The sequence below is a fragment of the Guillardia theta genome, assembly GCF_000315625.1.
Source record: "Guillardia theta CCMP2712 unplaced genomic scaffold GUITHscaffold_4, whole genome shotgun sequence".
In the NCBI taxonomy this organism is placed as follows: domain Eukaryota; class Cryptophyceae; order Pyrenomonadales; family Geminigeraceae; genus Guillardia; species Guillardia theta.
Genome location: NW_005434670.1, coordinates 938,625 through 957,466, shown reverse-complemented (window position 1 = coordinate 957,466; position 18,842 = coordinate 938,625). Strand labels below are relative to the sequence as shown.

At 53.6% G+C, this 18,842-nt stretch overlaps 8 protein-coding genes across 8 annotated transcripts; 4 read left to right on the top strand and 4 right to left on the bottom strand.

Moving 5' to 3' along the window:
- Positions 1-54: 54 nt before the first annotated feature.
- On the bottom strand, positions 55-843 carry GUITHDRAFT_84186 (hypothetical protein; the record flags this gene model as incomplete). The annotated part of the gene is made up of 1 exon (XM_005841112.1): positions 55-843. One exon carries the CDS (start codon positions 841-843, stop codon positions 55-57), a length of 789 nt encoding a protein of 262 aa, XP_005841169.1.
- Positions 844-2,602: 1,759 nt separating this feature from the next.
- Positions 2,603-4,052, top strand: GUITHDRAFT_132580 (hypothetical protein; the record flags this gene model as incomplete). Its single annotated transcript, XM_005841111.1, has 3 exons — positions 2,603-3,581; positions 3,635-3,830; positions 3,875-4,052. The coding sequence occupies 3 exons, from the start codon at positions 2,603-2,605 to the stop codon at positions 4,050-4,052; spliced, it is 1,353 nt and encodes a 450-aa protein (XP_005841168.1).
- A 1,597-nt stretch (positions 4,053-5,649) lies between these two features.
- On the bottom strand, positions 5,650-6,039 carry GUITHDRAFT_53058 (hypothetical protein; the record flags this gene model as incomplete). The annotated part of the gene is made up of 1 exon (XM_005841110.1): positions 5,650-6,039. A coding segment is annotated over one exon (390 nt), but the record flags the coding sequence as incomplete, so codon positions are not given.
- Positions 6,040-8,093: 2,054 nt separating this feature from the next.
- GUITHDRAFT_150175 (hypothetical protein) lies at positions 8,094-8,897 on the top strand. Its single transcript, XM_005841109.1, has one exon. The coding sequence runs from the start codon at positions 8,099-8,101 to the stop codon at positions 8,801-8,803; it is 705 nt and encodes a 234-aa protein (XP_005841166.1). The 5' UTR covers positions 8,094-8,098; the 3' UTR covers positions 8,804-8,897.
- Positions 8,898-9,631: 734 nt separating this feature from the next.
- On the top strand, positions 9,632-10,534 carry GUITHDRAFT_150174 (hypothetical protein). The gene is made up of 4 exons (XM_005841108.1): positions 9,632-9,821; positions 9,894-10,010; positions 10,056-10,181; positions 10,235-10,534. Exons 1-4 carry the CDS (start codon positions 9,699-9,701, stop codon positions 10,268-10,270), a joined length of 402 nt encoding a protein of 133 aa, XP_005841165.1. The 5' UTR covers positions 9,632-9,698; the 3' UTR covers positions 10,271-10,534.
- A 547-nt stretch (positions 10,535-11,081) lies between these two features.
- On the bottom strand, positions 11,082-11,495 carry GUITHDRAFT_49756 (hypothetical protein; the record flags this gene model as incomplete). The annotated part of the gene is made up of 1 exon (XM_005841107.1): positions 11,082-11,495. A coding segment is annotated over one exon (414 nt), but the record flags the coding sequence as incomplete, so codon positions are not given.
- A 1,447-nt stretch (positions 11,496-12,942) lies between these two features.
- GUITHDRAFT_55752 (hypothetical protein) lies at positions 12,943-14,751 on the top strand (the record flags this gene model as incomplete). Its single annotated transcript, XM_005841106.1, has 3 exons — positions 12,943-13,038; positions 13,334-14,353; positions 14,680-14,751. Coding segments are annotated over 3 exons (1,188 nt in total), but the record flags the coding sequence as incomplete, so codon positions are not given.
- Positions 14,752-15,856: 1,105 nt separating this feature from the next.
- Positions 15,857-18,796, bottom strand: GUITHDRAFT_132576 (hypothetical protein; the record flags this gene model as incomplete). The annotated part of the gene is made up of 4 exons (XM_005841105.1): positions 15,857-16,054; positions 16,271-16,558; positions 16,609-18,392; positions 18,445-18,796. 4 exons carry the CDS (start codon positions 18,794-18,796, stop codon positions 15,857-15,859), a joined length of 2,622 nt encoding a protein of 873 aa, XP_005841162.1.
- Between the last annotated feature and the right edge of the window lie 46 nt (positions 18,797-18,842).

The window sequence follows — 18,842 nt, the reverse complement described above, 5'->3', positions numbered from 1 at the left end:
CCGTCGTCCTCCCCTCCCCCTCCCCCTCCCCCCACGCTCCACTTCATCTCTCCGTCAAAGTCTCCTTCCCTCCTCAACCCTCCTCACCTTGGCGTCATCGGACACATGGTCCCAGTAGGGGCTGGGGAAGTTGAACTTCCCACGGCAGATCGAGCTGAACTTCTTCCTCAGCGTGTCCTGCCCGAAGGGAGCGAACCCGCACAGCAGCACGTACAGGATGCACCCGCAGCTCCACACGTCGCACTCCTTCCCGTACCCTGAGCGGCCCAGCACCTCCGGAGCTACGTAGTCCGGCGACCCGCACTTGCTCCACATCCGGGCCCGTCCGGCCTCGAGCTCTTCGATGTCGGACTTGAGGCTGAGCCCGAAGTCACAGATCTTGAGAGGAGAGTCCGGGTCCGGGCTGGCGTACAGGACGTTCTCCGGCTTGAGGTCCCTGTGAACGATGCCGATCTGATGAAGGTACTTGACCGCGCTGATAATCTGCAGGAAGCAGTCGGCTGCCTCTGTCTCCGAGTAGTGCTCCTTCGCCACGATGCGGTCCAGCAGCTGCCCTCCTGTCACCGGCTCCATGACGATGTGGAAGTGGCTCCTGGACTCGTAGCACGCGAACATCCTCACGACGTTGGGGTGATCTACGTCTTTCATGATATCGATCTCCCGCTGAATCAGGTGAGTCTCCAGTCCCCCGTTGTCTCCCACCTTGGAGATCACCTTCACTGCCACCTCCTCTCCCGTCCATCGATCCGTCGCCTTTCTCACCACCCCATAGTGCCCCCGCCCATACTCGCTTGCCTGCAGGATGTAATCCTTGTGAATACCACTCTGAGTGAGAGATATCATGTAGTTGATCGCTGCCCTGATCCTCACCGCAGGGAGTTTCCTGCGGGACAACATGGGCTGCTCTCCTGCCTTTGCAGAGATCATCTCTTCCTCTCTCGACTCGCATGAGATTCTGCCCTGGCAGCTATTCGTGTCCGAATGACGCCTCTCCGTTTCATCCTGCGACCTCCTCTCCTCTTGCGAAACCTCATGGCAGACACCCTCTCCTGTGCAGTCCGAGTCTTCTCTGCGCTTCAAGATGGCGGAAACAGCCGCAGAGGAAGCGCGTATGAAGTCCTTTGCTGCCGAGCCTGCCTTCTCCTTCGCTTGTTGCATAGACTGTGAATATGAAAGTTTGTACCTCATAACATCTACAAGCCTCACCGTTTGTGAGACAAGAATAACCAATATAACCTAAAGCTGAAAAGACAAGATGTCAGACTTTCCTCAGCATGGGGAGATGAAGTGAAGGATTTTCCCTGCAAAGCAGCAGGGAAAATTGCTTTGCAGGGAAAATTTTCACAATCCGACATTGTGGGCAACTTCCTCACTCTAATCAACATCGTGTAAAATGCATCGCTCAAATGATTACAATGGTGGAGTCACTTCTCGGGAACCTCATTATCCCGCCAGAAATTGAGAGCATCAAGCTAGAGCAGTGAGAAGATCAAAGGCAAGTGCTCGCAACCATCTACCGTCGTCAATGTTTCAGGAGCGGTCGTTAGCAAAAGAGGGGTGATATAAAAAACAGTGAGGGTAAGTTGAGAAGGAAGCGAACACGGAGCAAGCATGAAGGGGTTGAGTGGATCAGGCAGGAAGGCAGGCGGGAAGGAGAGCATTGCTACAGCAATGGCGTTTGGGAACGGAAGGGGAGGACGCATGAACGAAGAGCGGTACGTTGTTTGTATTAAAAGTATATTATTGGTTTCATTTTTAGAAACCAAATAAACGAAAAGAGGCTTCTTGAGATTTACATTTTCCTACAAATGATTGTCAGCAGAGTAAAGCACGACGTAAGCAGGATATTGTGGGGGTAGGGTGATGCGAGATTCGATGCAGTTGGGAGTGAGGTACTGATTCAGGGAGGTCAGAGAGCTTCTAGTGCCTTTTTACTTATAGACGTTCCTATAAAATTCGAATTCTTCAGGGTATGCCCAGCACGAACCCCGGATATTTGCGACATGTCCACCTTGGGTGAGCAGTGCAAAAAAAGAAATGGTCAGCAAACGGACCACACAGGCACTAGGAGTCAGAGTCGGATGTCCTGTGTGAGAGCAGGGTAGCGATGATGTTGTATATTTGATAGTAGATCAATTGGAAGATTTCTTACCTTGAGGTATGATTGAAAGAGCTCACTCGGCCGTTCAAATCGAGATGCATGGAAACAGACCCCACCCTCCTCGAAACCAGCCACTCTTCCGCCTGCCCACTGCATGAAACAATCATTGAAAGGGGGTCCATAGATGGAGGATCTTTCTCTTGCCCCTCAATGTCAGAGCCACACCCCCATTAGAGTCTATCCCAGGGGGTGCCGACATAAAGAACCCTACCCATTTGTGGCCATAGTGTATTTGCACCTCTGAATCTGTCAAACCCATCGGTTCAACATTATGGGACGTTTATATATATGTATAAATTATAAGTATATTAAGCGATCAGCAACTTTGCACGCGCTGTCTGAAACTCCTTTACCTCGAGGAGTTCTCTTGTACGTTACAGTTTAGGTTATTTTCCGTTACATTCAGGACATTCCGTTACTGTGTCTCTTGAGAAGGCGACCATGTCGGGCAGGCGACTGGGAGGAGGAGGAGGGGGAGCAGCGTTGGCGACAGGGCTGACCTGCATGGCGAGCGTGCTCGCTCTCATGGTCTTGATCTCCTCGCCCCAGAGGAAGGCTGAGCTGGCGGAGAAGAGTGCGCAGCAGCCTGCGATTTCCACAGCGCAGTTGTACGCATCCATGCACCCACAATTCAAGAAGTGTGCTGGGCAGGAAGACATGTCCAAGTTCAGTGAGCTCATCAGGGATAAGTGTGGAAACCTGAAGCAGAGCTCTTCATGTGGAAAAGAATGCGCCGTCGCCATGCGGCAGAAGGCCGAAGCCTTTGGATGCTGCTGGCCAACCCTGATGGCTGGATACAAGGCATTAGACAAGGAAGCAGGACATGCCTGGACTAGCTGGGAGCAGTCGCTCAGTGAGAAGTGTGGAGTGACGTTCGAGGGAGCGACGTGCAAGTCAGAGGAGGGGAAGTCGGAGCTGTCGCAGGTGGAAGCAGAGGTGTCCAGCCTGCAACGCAAAGAGGCGCGTGACAACAAGCTGATCCAGGATCTGCTGAAGCAGCTCAAGGGGAGCAAGCAGCAGTCAAACGCTTGTGTCCTCGATGGGTCTCAGCTGCGATGTGGCGCTACAACCATCGCTCTCTCCAGGCTCCCCCTCCCTCACGCTGGAAGTCGCCAGCCCGGGGCTTTGTCAGGGCAGCCCGACATCTATTCATGGATGCCGAACCAAATTGCTCCGGTCGACCAGCAGGAGGTGTCAGCGCCGACTAAGGCCATCTTTCCTCCTAAGATCTTCGGCGAGCCTCACGATGCGCACTTGCAAGCAGAGCAGATGAAAGTTCGAACAGCCAGCAAGAATCGATTCAGCAGGCATTCTTCCTCTGCACACCAGCTGGCTATGAAGGACGCGCATTCACAGCAAGCAAAGAAGGACAACATGAGCTTTCTCAACATCCTTAGCGACGCCTGGCCCTGGCAACGAGGTTCAGCATCACTAGCGTTGCCGCCATTACACCCCCTCTAACTTCTCACTCAGGCGCTTTCAAGGATGTGCAGCAACCGGTTCGTCTTCGCCCACACAAGTTCAGCAACCAAGTGTTTGGGGACAATACTGCCAAGCTGCGCAACGCCATCCCCCTCGCCCCTTCTCCTTTCCCGGACGCGCCAGCGGTCCCCGAGAGACAAGTGAGGCCGGCAGGGCAGGAGGGAATCGTGTGGGGCAGCTCGCACAGGTGGCGACGAAACATTTTCTAATGGACGCTGACGTGACTGCTAGTTGGGGACCGTCAGACAATCGCATGAAGCTCGAGCAGCGAACGTCTCGCAGGCCAATCTTGAACTTGGGATCCAATTCTCCCTGGTCGAAGGAGGCAGGACTGTCGAGACCTCACGACCCTGCGGCTCGACGGCTTGCGCGGGCAGGCGTGAATGTGAACGGAGGATTGCAGGTATGAACTAGAATAGGATGAATGTGAAGATGTAATATGACTCGATCAGCAGAGTTGGATGCCCATCTGAAGGACGCTTGAAGAATATTGAAAAAGGGTGCTTGTTTGATATCTTAAAGGTTGCTTAGAAGTACAAGAAGCGTAGCAAAAGATTGTCCTTGACTATTTTCTTTTCTTGACAAGCACGACATCTTCGTCTTCGTCATCTTGATCGTCCTCTTCCTCGCTCTGCATGGCATGTCAAGCTGCAATGATCACGATATTCCATAAAGCTTGTCTCACATCCGAGTGGTGCCTTGGCGACGCCTCCTTACCACTATCAGACCCGTCAAGGTCTTCTTGGTTGTCCTGTGTAAATGATAAGAGTGGGCACTGGAACTTTTGACCGAATTGATGAAAGTGAGACAAGAATTGAGGAAGAAAACTGTCCAACATTGAGCTAGGTGCAATGAAGAGGAAGAGATGAAACAAGTGGTTTCACCTGCTGAAGATACTTCTGATCCAACGCTAAAGTTGTCGCCTGAAGGATGGGCTTGCCGACGTAGAAGGAGAACAGCACCCCAATACTCTAAGAAGCACAAGATCAGCCAGGGGTGAACAAGAAAAAATGCACACCAAGAGGACAGTGTATAAGATGATCTGCTTCTCCACCGAGAGGTTGTCCACGAAATCAAAGACGACCTGAAAGCAACGTGACCATGCTATGTGGTCTATCAGCCACTACAAAACGAACCTGAGTGAAAGACACACGATCGGGAACCAACTTGGAGGTGAGGGCATTCTCGCCTCCGTCTACATGTCCCTCGACCACGTTTGAACCTTCTCCCTTTGTCGCAATTTGCTTGATCAGGCTGGTCAAAGATGTTTCATCCTCAGAACTGGCCTTCTCCAAGATCCAGTAACGAATTTTCTTCTCCCCGGACTCAACAGCGCCGTCGCCTTCTCTGTGGAGCAAGAGGACGTCGCCCTTTTTGACTTTTCCAAACGAAGACAGGACGGGGGACTGCAGGGAAGACTCGATCGCAGCAACAGAGACGTTCAATCCTGCAGGCTTCACGGCATTCTTCACCTTCACTAGGACCCTTGCAGAGGCGAACGGCTTCTCGCCATCTCCAATCACCTTCACAGCACACCAGGAGCTCTCGCACACATTGTGGAAGTTGCCGGCAATCAGTCTGGGGCAGAAGAGATAGCGACTGTCGTTCAGCTTCTTCATCATCTCTTTCTTTGACAGTCTGCCTGAGATCATCGCTGGCTCGTCCGAGACCTCGTCGCCCCGGAATAAGAGAACAGCAGGGGGCTTGATACCTTCCCAGGCCGATTGCCCCACAGACAATTTGGAAGTGATCGCCAATGCGAGGTGAGGATGAAACTTTGAGGCTGCAGCAATGAACGAAACCTGCTCCAGGCTGCCTGCCTTGCCGACAAACACCGCACGAACCTTGTTCCTGTTGTCGCTCACAAACGTCTTGAGGTCCCTAGCATCCTTCAACTCCTTCACCTTAAACCGCTCTCTCATCGCTTGCGCCACAAACTTGATAAGACCATCGACCGAGACGTCATGGAACTGAAACCTCACTCGTCGAACTTCAGTCGCTCCGTCCCAGATCGCGATGGATGGGACAGTGTCCTTGCTGCCCATCAGCCTTGACCCCAGCCCCTTGTCTCGGCCCAGGTTCACTCGTCCTACCGAGATCACGCCGTCGAGACGAGAAGCAACTTCCTCCCACACAGGCGCATAATGCTGGCAGAATTCATTCCAATCCACATAGACTTGGATAAGCCAGATGTCCCCTGACTTCACCAGCTCGTGATAGTTTGAGGTTGTGATCGAGACGGTGTTCGACTTGATCGCAGATTCCATCAGCTTCTGCTCCTTGTCATAGATCTTCCTCTTCATGGGGTCCGAGAGAACTTCATACGCTCTAGCGACTCTCTGGAACTTCAGCTGGCATTCCTCGCAATTGGGATTCTTGTCCGGGTGCCATTTCATGGCGAGTTTGTGGTAGGCTTTCTTCACATCCTTGTCGGAGGAAGTCTTCTTGATCTCTAACACCTCATAGAGATCCTGGCCATCCAAGAGGTCGTCCTGCTTCGCCTTTCCCTTGCCATCATCATATCCCACCCGAATGAGAAGAAGGAAAACGCAGATTCCCCCGAACCACAAGAGGTGCTTCTGGTCGAAGAACACCTCTGTGTTCTTCTTCTCTGACTTGCTCTTCTTCTTCTGGCTTGTCTCACCTGTAAAACATCATCAGTTTCCACGTTTCTCTATCTGAATATCATCAAATAAATCGACATATGTCAACCATTGAGAATCGTTCCTCTGTAACGAGGCCGTTTCAGCCAGTAGACAGAATGTGAGAGCCTCATAGAGATGATATAACCATCACACTCCTCCTCCTCCTCCTCTCCTTGTATCCAGTGTGTTCTCGTTTCCTCCTCCTCCCCCCCCTTCCTCCTCCTCCTCCTCCTCCCCACAGTTTCCTACTCTTGACGAAGCTTACCTTCCGCCATCCCGAGTGCAACACTCTTCCACCACCCCCACCCCTCAATTTTAACATCACCACCCTTTCTGCAACCCTGTTTGTACCCCTACCTGTGACCAACCGGTACAAGTTGTTTGACCCCCAATTGTAACCCCCATTTCTCGTCAACAGAACGCTAATCGTACCCGTGATCATCACCCCTTACCCCCTATTTCAAACTCGCCCCCACTTCAATCTGCTACCCTACCCTACCCCTGACGAATTCATCTAACCCCACCCCCCCATTTTAGATCGAGTGAACGCATGCGGTCGGCTGAAGTCTCTAGGGCTGAGGTAGTAGTACATTGCTGCCCTCCATAGAATCAAAAGAAGGGGTACTTTATCAGAGGGATGGAGGGGTAGTGGTTAAGGAATAGGGCCTGTGCGGCAGTTCGCGATGATCCGGCATGGCTGGCTATGACGAGGTAGATCAGCAAGGAGGAGGCGAAGAGCATGGCAGCTTGCCGGCTGCAGGCGCGAACAATGCGCGCCATGTTTGATCCTTGCCGAACCCTTGGACTTTCCATGCAGTTCGAGTGAGCGAAACCCGCGGCATGCCAGGAGCGAGGATGCGACGTTTCCTTCTCCTGCCGCGCTCGCTCGCCTGCCTGCTGCTCATCATCATTGACGTGCGTGTTGCTGCTTCAGGGAACTTCATAGCAGCATCCATTTCATGGCGGCAAACTCAAGGAACAACATCAGTTGACTTCGAGATATGGAGCGCTTGGCGACGTTCTTTCGAATGGCCTTGTCGCCGTTGCGATCCAGTCTGCAACCAATGCAGCTCTCCGTCTGTTGGAGATGCTGTCTTGCTTTCCGGCACGACAGCTGATGTCCAGGCATCTAGTGTTGCCATCGCCTCGCTCTTCGATCCAGGTTCGTCGTGTTCACTTGTCGCAAACCTGCACATTGTTGGTGATGTTGAAATCTTTGGCAGGTGACGGGTCCTCGCAATACGGGATGACGATACAAGTGGAGTCAGTGGACGTGGAGAACGACTGGTTCCTAGGAGTCACGAGGATCTCGCACAAGTACTCGGGCGAGTTCAAAGCTTGCAACGTGTTCTACCCCCCTGGTCACTACGTCGGCCAACCCTGTAGGACGACGCCATGGGTTGCATCTCTGCAGGGTTGTTGCAAGAACGGGACAGCAAGCAGCTACAAGGTTAGCACGAGCATCGATCTCTCGGACTACATCGGGTCACCTCGCATCGTCATCTTTCCCGTGTTGTACATCAACGTCAGCAACACCAGCCCCCTCACCGTCTGCAGTCTGAATCGAGGAAACTTGGTATCAAGAAGCAGTGGGACGATCTTTTGGACTGCCGACGACAATTATCCTGCAAACTACACCTGGCAAGTGTCTAGCGAGAATGAGACGCGCGTCGCTGGAACGGTTTCGTTGGGGCAAGACCATCTCAACTCTCAGTGTACACTAGTTGCCTTTGAGAACTTTGAGGTCGGCGACTTCGGTTTCGTCACCTTTCGAGTGAGTTACGGGAACTCCTGGACTGAAGCGACGAGCATGTTCATGGCGAAGGGACCCGACGTGATCGTTTCAAGGCAGCCCAGCAAGCACTCGGCCTACACTTGTGCACCTGGCAATCTTTGCACCCTCGACCTAACGATAGGGAAGAACTTTCCTCTTTACCCCATGTCAGTTTCTAGCTATGCCCAGACGTTTTCGTACGAGAACAAGGCGGACGACATGGAGGTGCTGTCGTTGCGGTACATGATCGCTACGGAATCTCAGCAGAGCACGTTGCAGTCTACCAACACAGGGTACGAGCCTTACAACTTCGTTGAAAGTCACAGCGACCGTGCAGTCATACCCTCGTTGAGCATGCACTCTGTCAGTCCTGAAGGAGATTACATCACGGCCATCGACGTTTTCTATCAGACCAAGTTCTTTGGTTCTCGTCCCTCTAGCTTTTACCTCCCCATCTCCTACCAGGCGATAGACCACAGCCAGTCTCAGCCAGTCCCCATGGGCTGGATCTCGTCAGCCCCGGTCGAAACTTATGACTGGGTACAAGGGAAAGATGTGCAAGGAAGTTTGGACGTCTCGGTAATCTTTGAGAAGCTGCACACACAAGACTACGAGACCTTCGAGTCGAACTCGGTCCCTGACTCGTTCCAGGCCATTACCGACATTGTTCTTGTCAACAATACCCAGAGGCTGGACCAATACTTCAGCCAAGGATACATCTTGAACAAAACAGCTTGCTGAAGGCTGACTTCACGAAGACGGGCATCGCAGTGTTCATTATGTACAGGAAGGGCCAGGGCCCGCCCATCACTGACATCACTCCTAATAACATCTCAGGATATACACCAGTGAGTCGGGAGATGAGCTGCTCTGAGCGACCCCTGACACGTTTGTGCTAGATATCTGCCATCGTCTCCAACTTCTCCGTTACTCTCTACTACCTGAGGCAGCCGTACGGAAATCTCTCGAAGCAAATCTTCTGGCGGCCTTGCGTGGGGGAGAACAAGACTGCTGTTGTCTGCGCAAACGTGATGGCGACCCGTAAGTCAAGTTTGCCCTCTTGTCATGAGGTGACCCCCACTTGATGCCCGATAGACTATGGGAGCGCCATGCAGTGCGTGCTTGTGAACGTACGTTACACCCTTCCTCCTACTGTTACAAGCCCACAAGTGATCCATCAGGCTACCATGGGCAAGCAGGTAGAGACGTTGACTTCTCTTTCCTCCTGGTGTGAGTTTGCCTTGCAGCTCTCTGTTCCCATCGCGGTCCGAAGGAACGATCCACCGTTCTATGCGAGCATGCCGGTGCCATCCATCAGCATTTCTCAGATCAGGTACCTTCCCTTGCATGCTCCCTTCCAGTGACGTGGCCTTCTGCTAGAGGAACAAGTTTGTTTCCCGATGAGGAGATCTTGGGTGATCACAACTGGAAGACCAGCCGAACAGGTTTGATTCTCATCGGAGCCGACATGCAAACCCTCGGGAGCTTCACCAAGGATGTCAACCTACAGCTGTCCAACATCGCAGACTCTCAAGGATTCCTCTTGTGGACTCCAAACTACTTCCACGGAGGATGGGTCGGTGAAGTATGCCTCCAGAGCTGCGTTGAGTCAAGCCCTTGTCCGGGAACCTCCCACATGCCGGTGCCGCACTGTCAGAGCCACTGCATCCAAGTCCAGGTCCAGCGATGCATCTGGTACCTCCAACCCAGCGACTCCATCGTGAGCATAGCAACACGCTTCAAGACAAACTGGCTGCAGGTAACCAACCCTCGTGCTCTCCTCCTCGTTCCTGGAAGATCGCCTCCTCACTCTCTGATGCTTTTCTGGCAGATCTGGAGCCTAAACCCTCATGTTCGGGACCCTAGTGCGATCCAGCAGGTAGGCGAGAACGGGATCTCCCGCACAGCCAACGTTGGGCACTTGTACCGGCCCCAGTGGCAAGAGACAGTGAGTGACTTCTGAGCTGCGCTTGGGGTCCTGACGGCCTGCCAGCTCTACGGCATCGCGTCCGCCTTCAAGATCCCAGCTGACCGCATCCTCGACATGAACTCTGACCTCAACTTCACGCTGACGGCTCGCCTTGGATACTTCGAGATGACAGAGCCGCTGCCGCCCATGGTTGCCGCTGCTCCCTGCCTGCCTTTCCGGTCGGTGATCCGTCTTTTTCGCAGGACATATGTATTTTACCGGATTCTTGCAACCTTTGATGACTCCAAGAGGATGCAAACCCCAGTCTCTTGACTCGTGGAGCTGAGCACTCAAGAACGTTGGGCTAGAACTTCAAGTCCATGGATGACAGACCAGGCTTCACGGTCGGAGATGAGAGCTCCAATGTGTAAACCTTCACCCGGAACCCGGAGGAGAGAAGCAGCTGGAAGAATCCTCGACCCAGCGCACTTTCAACCAGAACTGTAATATACTTGTTGTATGGAGGGATGCTTGTGATATACCTTAAACATGACCGTCAGAAGACAAGAGAATATCATCACTGGTCCAACACCTCTGAAGTTGTTCAGCGATCACCGTCATCCCCTCTTTGGCTTGAGCTTTGCACTCACATTCAAGATCACATTCCCGTCCTACCTCACGAGAGCTGCTGGTTCTCCCAGCATCCTCAGACATACTCTGGGTGTACACCTTCGCCCCTGTCCTGTTCTGACATCGAGTGCCACAGAGCGCTTTGTACGCAGAGATGAGCTTCTTCATGAGTTTCCTCCTGATGGATCTTGGTCTCGGTGCCAGCGCTGCTGAGGGAGAGCAAAGTGAGCAGAGCGGCACCAGCACCCTCGCCCCTCACATCCTCTGGTGCTGTTGTAACCTCCGCCCCGCTGGCCTGTTGCTTGCTGGCAAGTTCAAGGTTTCACTGGAGGAGATCTTGGATGTCTCGTTCCTTACCGTGAGAGCAGAGGCGTTGCTCGAGAGAGCAGAGGCGTTGCTCGAGAGCATCCTGGCAAGATCAACAGCGTCACAGTAGTTCACCATTGAACTTCACAACCTTCTTTTCACGTCCGACGTCAGCCTGTGTTGAGCACAGCGCAAGTTGAAGCCCGATGATGCATCTCCATACAGAGCGCGTTGGGAGCAGTTGCCGAACGTGCACAGCCGATTCTTGACGTCGACGTCGACAGAGATGTTCATGTGATCTCTGCACCAAAGGGGTCGAGCAATTCCGTACGAGGCTTGCTTCTTGCATTCTGGGTATCGACAAACCTTTGCTGAACTTCTGAAATCTGTTGAGTTGGCCGGCTTGTGGAGAGCGCAGAAGGTTTGACTGTCTGTCTTGAAGGAAGCATACTTGCTGCAGGAAGGCCAGTTGCATCTCTTGGTCATGAGATTGATGTGATGGGGTTGTTTATGCTTCGAACAAGCCTCTGCCACCCTCATTGTCGCGTCCCCGTACGCTTTTCGTTTGTTGCAGCCCGCATGCTTGCAAAGGGCAGCGGGCTTGCTTTTGACATTCAAACAGTCCTGACCTGATCCTAACTGATCAACTGCTTTCAAACTCTTGTCCGTGTTTACGCATGTTATCATGGCGAGAAACTCCAGCAGGATGAAGAAGCTCTGCGATCGCATTCGTGTCCTCTCGCCCAAAGTGGTACCGCATTCAATTATGATGTGCTAGTGGATTTAAATCCTCCGGTCCCGTATGTGCAGACCGTTACTTGCACCGTCCATGTATCTAGACCATCTGTTCCGAATCAATACATGTTGCATTCAAGAACATGTTCGATTTTCTCGGCCCTTTCCTCTTGGAGTTCTTCATGCCCATCCTCTCCTCTCCCCTCATCTTCTTCAGTCCTCTTTCCACTCTTCTCCGTTATCATGAAACGGAATCAGCATCGCCGTTCCTCGCATTGCAGCCCAACGATCCGGCATTGAAGAGCAGATTGAGGCGCATCTGAGATGAGGGGGGATGCGGGGATCATGTCTCTTTCTCTGAGGCAGACTCGTGATGGTGACTCAGCAGGTACTACCCCTGGGAAATGAATCCCTGAGACAAGATAACCCCTCCATTTCTCTGCACAAAAGCAATAAAATATACCGGTAATCACAAAATACCACCGGTGGTAGAATTTCGGGGAACCAGCGCGCATGGTACTGGAGTAGACGGAGGCAACATGTAAGTCTGCGATGAGGAGGAGGAAGTGAAGTGGTGGAGAAGATTTGGAGAAGGAACATGGAGTGGTAGAAGATGATGGGAGAGCGAAGAGGCCGAAGATGGTTGGAGAGATCAACAGAGGGTGTGAGGAGGGAGATGTCAGGTGTGAACAGCTGGTTGGGAATGGAAGAGGATTGAGTAGAAAGAGTCGCACAGGAAGGAGGATACAATCATGTGAAAAGACATGAGCGAGAGAAAAGACATGATTGCATCAGACTGTCTGCAATGGATGCCTGAAGACAGTAGTAGATCTCCCATGTGTGATCTGTCGTGTGATGTGTCTGAGAGTGACGGTCTGCCTCCAAGATGTATGCATGAAAACCTGTTTCCTCTATGCTTCGATGACATGCCTGCCTTTCATGTTTGCCTGGATTCTTAGAAGACACGACCTTGAAAACATCCTGTTTGTTTGCAGTACCTGATCGATCACACATACGTCATCTGCTACATAGCACAACCCGTCCAGACGGGACTTATGGACTTGGAACTGCACTGATAGACAAATCAAACCGCTTCCACTTGGTTCTCGAACTCTGTTGATTACAAGACAGGGCAGCAAGGGGTAGAGCAGCAGCTGCCGCCTCCTCCATGTCGGGCTTCTGGCACAGCGATCACCCTCGGAGGAGCGAGTACAGGCAGCTCAAAGACCCTTCGAATGAGGCCAGCTTCGTCAGCTACAGGGACAATGAAGGCAGACCAGACACGTCGAGGGGAGGACTGCTGGGAGGAAAGTCTCTTGGCTTCTTCAGCTCCATCGTCATCGTCGTCAACAACATCGCTGGCCCAGGCATGCTCGTCCTTCCCAAAGTCTACCAGGTGAGAGATCTTTGTCCACCCCTCCCTCCTGGACTCTTTCCCCTCCCCTTTCTCTTTCACTGCTCTTTCCTCTGTCCCCTTATTCCCTTCCCCTCCTCCCCTCCTCACCTCACCTGTCCTCTCCTCCCCTCCCATCCCCTCCCCTTCTCTCGTCACCTCTCCTCACCTCTCCTCCTGCTTTCCCTCTCCTCGCTTCCCCAACCCTCTAATGTTCTTCTCCTCCTCCCTTCTCCTGAGGTCCTCCCTCCTTCTCATGACTCTCATCGGATCTGATTAGCGGCTTGTGCTCGTGCAGGATGCTGGCTGGTTCGTTCCTACCGTAGTCCTTTTCGTCATCTGCATCGCCTCCTCCCTGGCCGCGATTCTCCTCACAGACGCCATGGCGCGCGTGCCAGGCAACAGCCGCTTCCAGAGGAGGATTGAGTTCGTCAACGTCTTCGAGGAGTTCTGGGGGCACAGGGGGATGCAGCTTGCGCAGGGGATGTTCATAGTGAACATGATGGCGCAGATCTCCTCCTCTATCATCTCAAACGCGCAGGTCATGGACTCCTTCATCGTTTTCCTCAACCCCCGGCACACCACGTACGCCCTCCAGGTCTGGCCGACGCTCGACATCATCAGCTGGTCTCCTCCGCTCAAGGCGATCCTCCAGCCCCCGGTCACCATGGAGCAGTCGGCTGCCTGCCACCAGGGGAAGGTGATCCCCTTCAACGACCCCGAGGAGTCCCGCGCCATCATCTCGCTGGGGTACCTGAGCCTTGCACTGATCCTGATCCCCATGAGCATCATGAACCTGGAGGAAAACATCTTCATCCAGAAGATCTCCTTCTACATGCTCCTCCTCCTCTCCGCTGAGTTCCTCATGCAGTTCTACATGCAGGGCATGGGGAACCACGAGGTCCCGGCCTTCGGGCACGACTACAGCCACGTGCTTGGAAGCATCGTCTTCAACTTCGCCTTCATCGTCGTCGTCCCCTCGTGGGTGAACGAGAAGAAGGCAGAAGTCGGCATCGCCCCCTCTATCTGGATCTCTACCTTCTTCTCCACGATCCTCTACGTGGCAACCGGATGGATGGGCGCCATGGCCTACTACAGAGCGGAGGGCAACTTCCTGAACACGCTCTCCAACGCCTGCTCCCCCACCATCACCCGCGTCAGCGCCTTTCTGTTCGCCTTCGGCATGATCGGGCTGGGCATCCCTTTCATCTGCATCGTCACGCGCTACAGCCTCCTCGTGGGACGAGTCTGCGGGCCGAGGATGAGCCACTTCTGGGCGATCTTCTTTCCGTGGTTGGTCAGTTGGGTCTTTTACGAGGTTAGCCCTCTTGCTCTCTCTCCTCCCTGTCAACAACTTCGCTTTCTTTCTTCCCCCCCCCCCCCCCTCCTCCTCCTCCTCCTCCTCCTCCTCCTCCTCCTCTTGTTCGCCCTTTTCCTCCCTTCCGTCATCAGCTTCTCTGAACCAATTGCCTGTTTCTCGTTCCAATGCTTCTCTCGTCTGCCTGCGTCAAACTTCTGTTTCCTCCATTCCCAGAAACGACTTCTTCGTTGTCCCCTTCAATCCCTCCTCTCCTCCTTCTCTGTTCTTTTCTTCCCCCTTCCTTTCTTGCCCTTCTCCCCTTGCGCTTCCTCAACGTCTCGCAGGGAGGACTCTTCAACGAGCTCATCGCATGGAGCGGAGACCTGGCTCTCGGCCCCATCAACTTCGTCTTCCCCTCCTCATCGCTCTCGCCGCCGTCGGTGTGCGAGGGATGGTTCCTTCCTCTTGGCTACCTCCTCATCAGGTAGAACTGCACTCCTCCGAGCTCGGCACTGCACAGGAGCAGGAGCAGGACACTTCTTGCTTCCTCCAGGCTCTCAAGGTCGCCGACCCGGAGGACGCACATGACAAGGTGAACTTGGAGACGGTCGTTCAGCCGTTCCCCTCCTTCCTGCACAGGTTCTACCGGCCCATCGCCACTTTCTTCGCCATCCTCCTCTCTGTGCTGATTGTCTTCTCCATCGCATCCCACTCCCACTGATACCAAGAACCTCGATCTCCTCCTCCTCCTCCTGCACTGTTTGCTACTTGCTCCTCCTCTTCCTGTTGCTCGTCCTGCTCGTCGTCCTTCCTCCGCTGTCTTTTCTGCTCTTCTTCCTCTTACCGCCCACCCTGTCTCGTTCATATAGCATGGCGAATAAAGTTTTTCACAAGAGATCGACAGGGGAAGGTGCCAGAGAGAGCAGCACAGGCAGGAATGGAGTAGAAGCACGAAAGAGGAGGAAGATTAAGAACAGTTGGACAAGGTGGAGGTGTGAGGAGGAAGGAGGAGGAGGAGGAGGAGGAGGAGGAGGAGGCCTGTTGGAAGGGAGGGTTAAGGTTTCACCTTTCGTTACATTCGGAGCACAAAAGAATATCTACAGGAGGGAGAGTGCCAGGACGTTAGCAGTACAAGTTAGGGCAAGAAGGAGCAGGCATCGGGAATAACACACACGCTCTGTGAAAGCCAGTAAGAACGAGAGTGAGATGAGGGTGAGAAGAAAGAGAAAAGTAGCATTCTCCAAGATGGAGGGGAGGGGAGGAGGAGGGGAGGGGAGGGGGAGGAGGGAGGAGGGAGGAGGAGGAGGAGGAGGAGAGAGCAGGTCCCTGGTGAGGTGACGAGCCGCTTGTCCTATGATCCGTGAAGGAATATTCGCGAGCTAGTATCTTTATGGGGGAATAGAAACGCAGCGATCAGAAACCTCTCTCAGGGTCCTTGCTCCTTCCCCTCCCCTCCCTCCTGCTGCTGACTCATCAGCCTCTCCTTGTCCTGCACCTCTGCCTTCCTCATTCTATTCGTCCTCAGACCTCCTCCGTCAAATCTGTTTCCATCCTTATCCACCTCTCCTCTCCTCCCCGCTGCTTTAGCTCCACTCTTACCGTATCTTCCCATCTCGGTTTGTACAGTCTTCCGATGTTGGTCGTGGACGTGACAGCATCGTACAGCCGCTGAAGGGAGGGGAAGACGCTGTTTGCGGTGAAGGGGTTGAGGTGCCAGAGCTGCAGGAGGAAGAGGAGAAGACGAAAGTGAAGGCAAGGCAGGATGGCAGGAGCAAGAGAAGATACAGGTGAGAGAGATGGAGAGGACAGGGAGAGGAAATAGGGAGAGGAATGGAGAGAGAGAGGAGCAGACGAAAAAAAGTGGAGAGGCGAGAACCAAGCGAAAACACAAGGAGTCAGATCTTCAGAGGACGAGCACATTTTCCCTCCACTTACCAGCAGCCAGTCTGTCTTGAACTTCTTCGCTACCTCCTCGAAGGAATCTTCTTTGCCCAAGTACCACTTGCACTTCTCCACCACCACATGCAAGCATTTCTCGCTACAGTAGTCAGTTGGTGGGGCGTCTACGGGGAAGCAAGTCGAGGGCGAGATGCAGGCGGTCAGGCAGATCGACCCTTGCCATCCGCCCTGAGCTGGCGACGGCGTCCACTGCAGGAACCCTCGGAACCCTCCCTCCACCTGGTCGATTCTCGAGAGTTGGCTGGAAGTCTTGTCTCCTCCCACCTGTAGTCCACCTATTCAGTGAAAGGGCTCGTCAAAGTTTGCAAGGCTACCCATCTCAGCCCTTGGAGGACGCCTGACGAGTTCATCCTTGCTTGGTCTAGGGACTGCCCGGGCCTCGTCAGGTAAGCTGCGAGGCCCATGGAGGGGAAGTCCTCCATGTTAGTAAGAGGAAGATCCATTCTCTGAACATGAAACTCTATCTCCATCATCTTGCCCATCGTCGCCACGTAGGGCTGGCCCGCCATTATCGTCACCTCAGGAGGTTTGCTGCGTACCACCTCCATCTTGACGCACTGCTGCGGCCCTTGCGCCAGCTGGAACAGGTTTGAAGCCGTGCTGTAGAACGAGGAGAAACATAGGACAGTCGAGCTCTCGACTCGCTCGCAAGGCTTCCAGAGCATGTACCGTTCTAGGATCGACTCGTTGTAGAACTTGACGTAGAGGTTGACAGTCCCAACCTTCCCCCCCGGTCCCTGAGTGCTCGCCGTCAGGTTGGTGTAGCCCGCGGTCGGAGTCGCCGTCACGTCCATGATAGGAGAGCCGCTGCCTCTTTTGTACATGATGTATACTTCCCCTGTCTGACTTTGATCCAGCAGGTTCTTGTCCAGCTTGAGGTAACCGATGCTGGTCCAGTGAGGCACTTGAGACGCACTTGCTAGCTGAATGTCCGTGATGGCCGCAAACCGGCTGTAGTCGATGTCGTTCCTCCCGTCTCCTGCAGGCGTTTCCTTCTTGATTAGCAGGCGCACGATCGCACCTCCATTAGGACCATTGAAGTCGCTGTTCGGCACCTCCTGCCAGCCAGCAGGCAACATGCCGTTGGAGAAGTAATCTCTCTGACCACTTGAAATAGGAAGCTGGGACCTTGGGTCTGAGTTGCTCTTACCAGTCAGGTATTGAACATCAAGATCCGTGACAAACATCCCAGTCAAGCTCGCAGAAACAAATCGAGAGCCTGTAGGCAGATCTGCGTTGTCCACCATGCTCAGAGACGTGGTATAATTCATCCCCACTGGTGCAGTAGCCACCAACGCTCCCCTGCTCTGCGATGCAACGACATACCTGCCCTCCAATCTGTTTCCATCACCAACCTCACGCCAATAGAAATCATATGGCAGGAGGAACTTTCCCAACGTTACGTTCACTTCGCAAGCGACGTTGTCGGAGCAGCCGAACAGATGGCGGTTGGAGGAAACGAAGCTGGAGCTTCCATACATTAACAGCGGGTATGTGCCTTGAACCGTAGACGTGCCCATCTTGCACTCTACCGTCAAGTAGTTCGCTGTGCCATTCACTGCAGAGGTATCGGGGATGCTGATGACAACACAGCTCTTGTCTGTGGGCCCAACAATGGAGACGCCCAGGGTACCAGAGACAGTCCAAGAGAACGAAGCAGGTCGATTGTCGTCATGCTGCCAGTTCAGGGTACTTCCTGTCAGCTCCACCTGGGCAGCCTTCCCGCCCACAGGCAACGCACACATGGAGATGGGCCGGGGGGCTGAATCAGCATGAGAGAGGAAAGGCAGCGAGACGATCCTCGCTGAGGTTAGGTGGTTTGTCAGGTCAACTTTGGTCTCAATATAGAATTCAGGGGTCGTTCCATCCTTGTACCACTGTTTGCAGCAGCCAGCAAAGTAGGCTGTCCAGGGATACGTTTGCACAGGCTGCATGATTCCGACCGCTGGGTCCGCAACGTACGAGGTGGGGTAGAAGGGAGACGAGGAGCCGAAGGGTTGTTGGTACGTGTGGGTAATATAGGTGACACCCATCACCCAATCCTCTGGGATGGAGTAGGAGGTGACATCGAACTCAACATCATAACTCGTTCCATCACCTACATCGAGCAGTCAGCATACCTCTGAGCTAAGAAATCTAAGAAATTTCACCCGTGTAGAACTTGATAGTTACGTCCTTGTTGGAATCCGCTGCCCTCGCCAGTCCAACTACGCTCAATCTCTCTCCTATGACAGGCCACCCATCTTCACCATTGAACCCTGTGTCTGTAGGACAAGGCCATCCATACTTTCTTCGCCAAGTGCTCCAGATCTCGAACTGAGCTGTCCTTTCGCTAATTCTCTTCCAAGACACTGAGGCGGAGATGAAGTGACCGTTCACTCCTCTCAGCGAGTTGATCTTGTTCTTGAACTCTGTCGTGGACGTCGGGCATGGCCGAGCTCCATCGACTGCCGCCGCCGCCGCCATCATCAGCATCAACCCCTTCATGACCGCTGGCTGCATGGCCCTCCGCTCCCAACAACCGCGACTCACCCCACCCCTGGGATCT

Coding starts and splice junctions, on each gene's coding strand:
- GUITHDRAFT_150175 (XM_005841109.1), top strand. CDS start 8,099: ATGTTCATGGCGAAGGGACCCGACGTGATCGTTTCAAGGCAGCCCAGC.
- GUITHDRAFT_150174 (XM_005841108.1), top strand. CDS start 9,699: ATGCCGGTGCCGCACTGTCAGAGCCACTGCATCCAAGTCCAGGTCCAG. Junction 9,822..9,893: donor TCAAGACAAACTGGCTGCAG/GTAACCAACCCT, acceptor CTTTTCTGGCAG/ATCTGGAGCCTAAACCCTCA. Junction 10,182..10,234: donor CAGAGCCGCTGCCGCCCATG/GTTGCCGCTGCT, acceptor TCTTTTTCGCAG/GACATATGTATTTTACCGGA.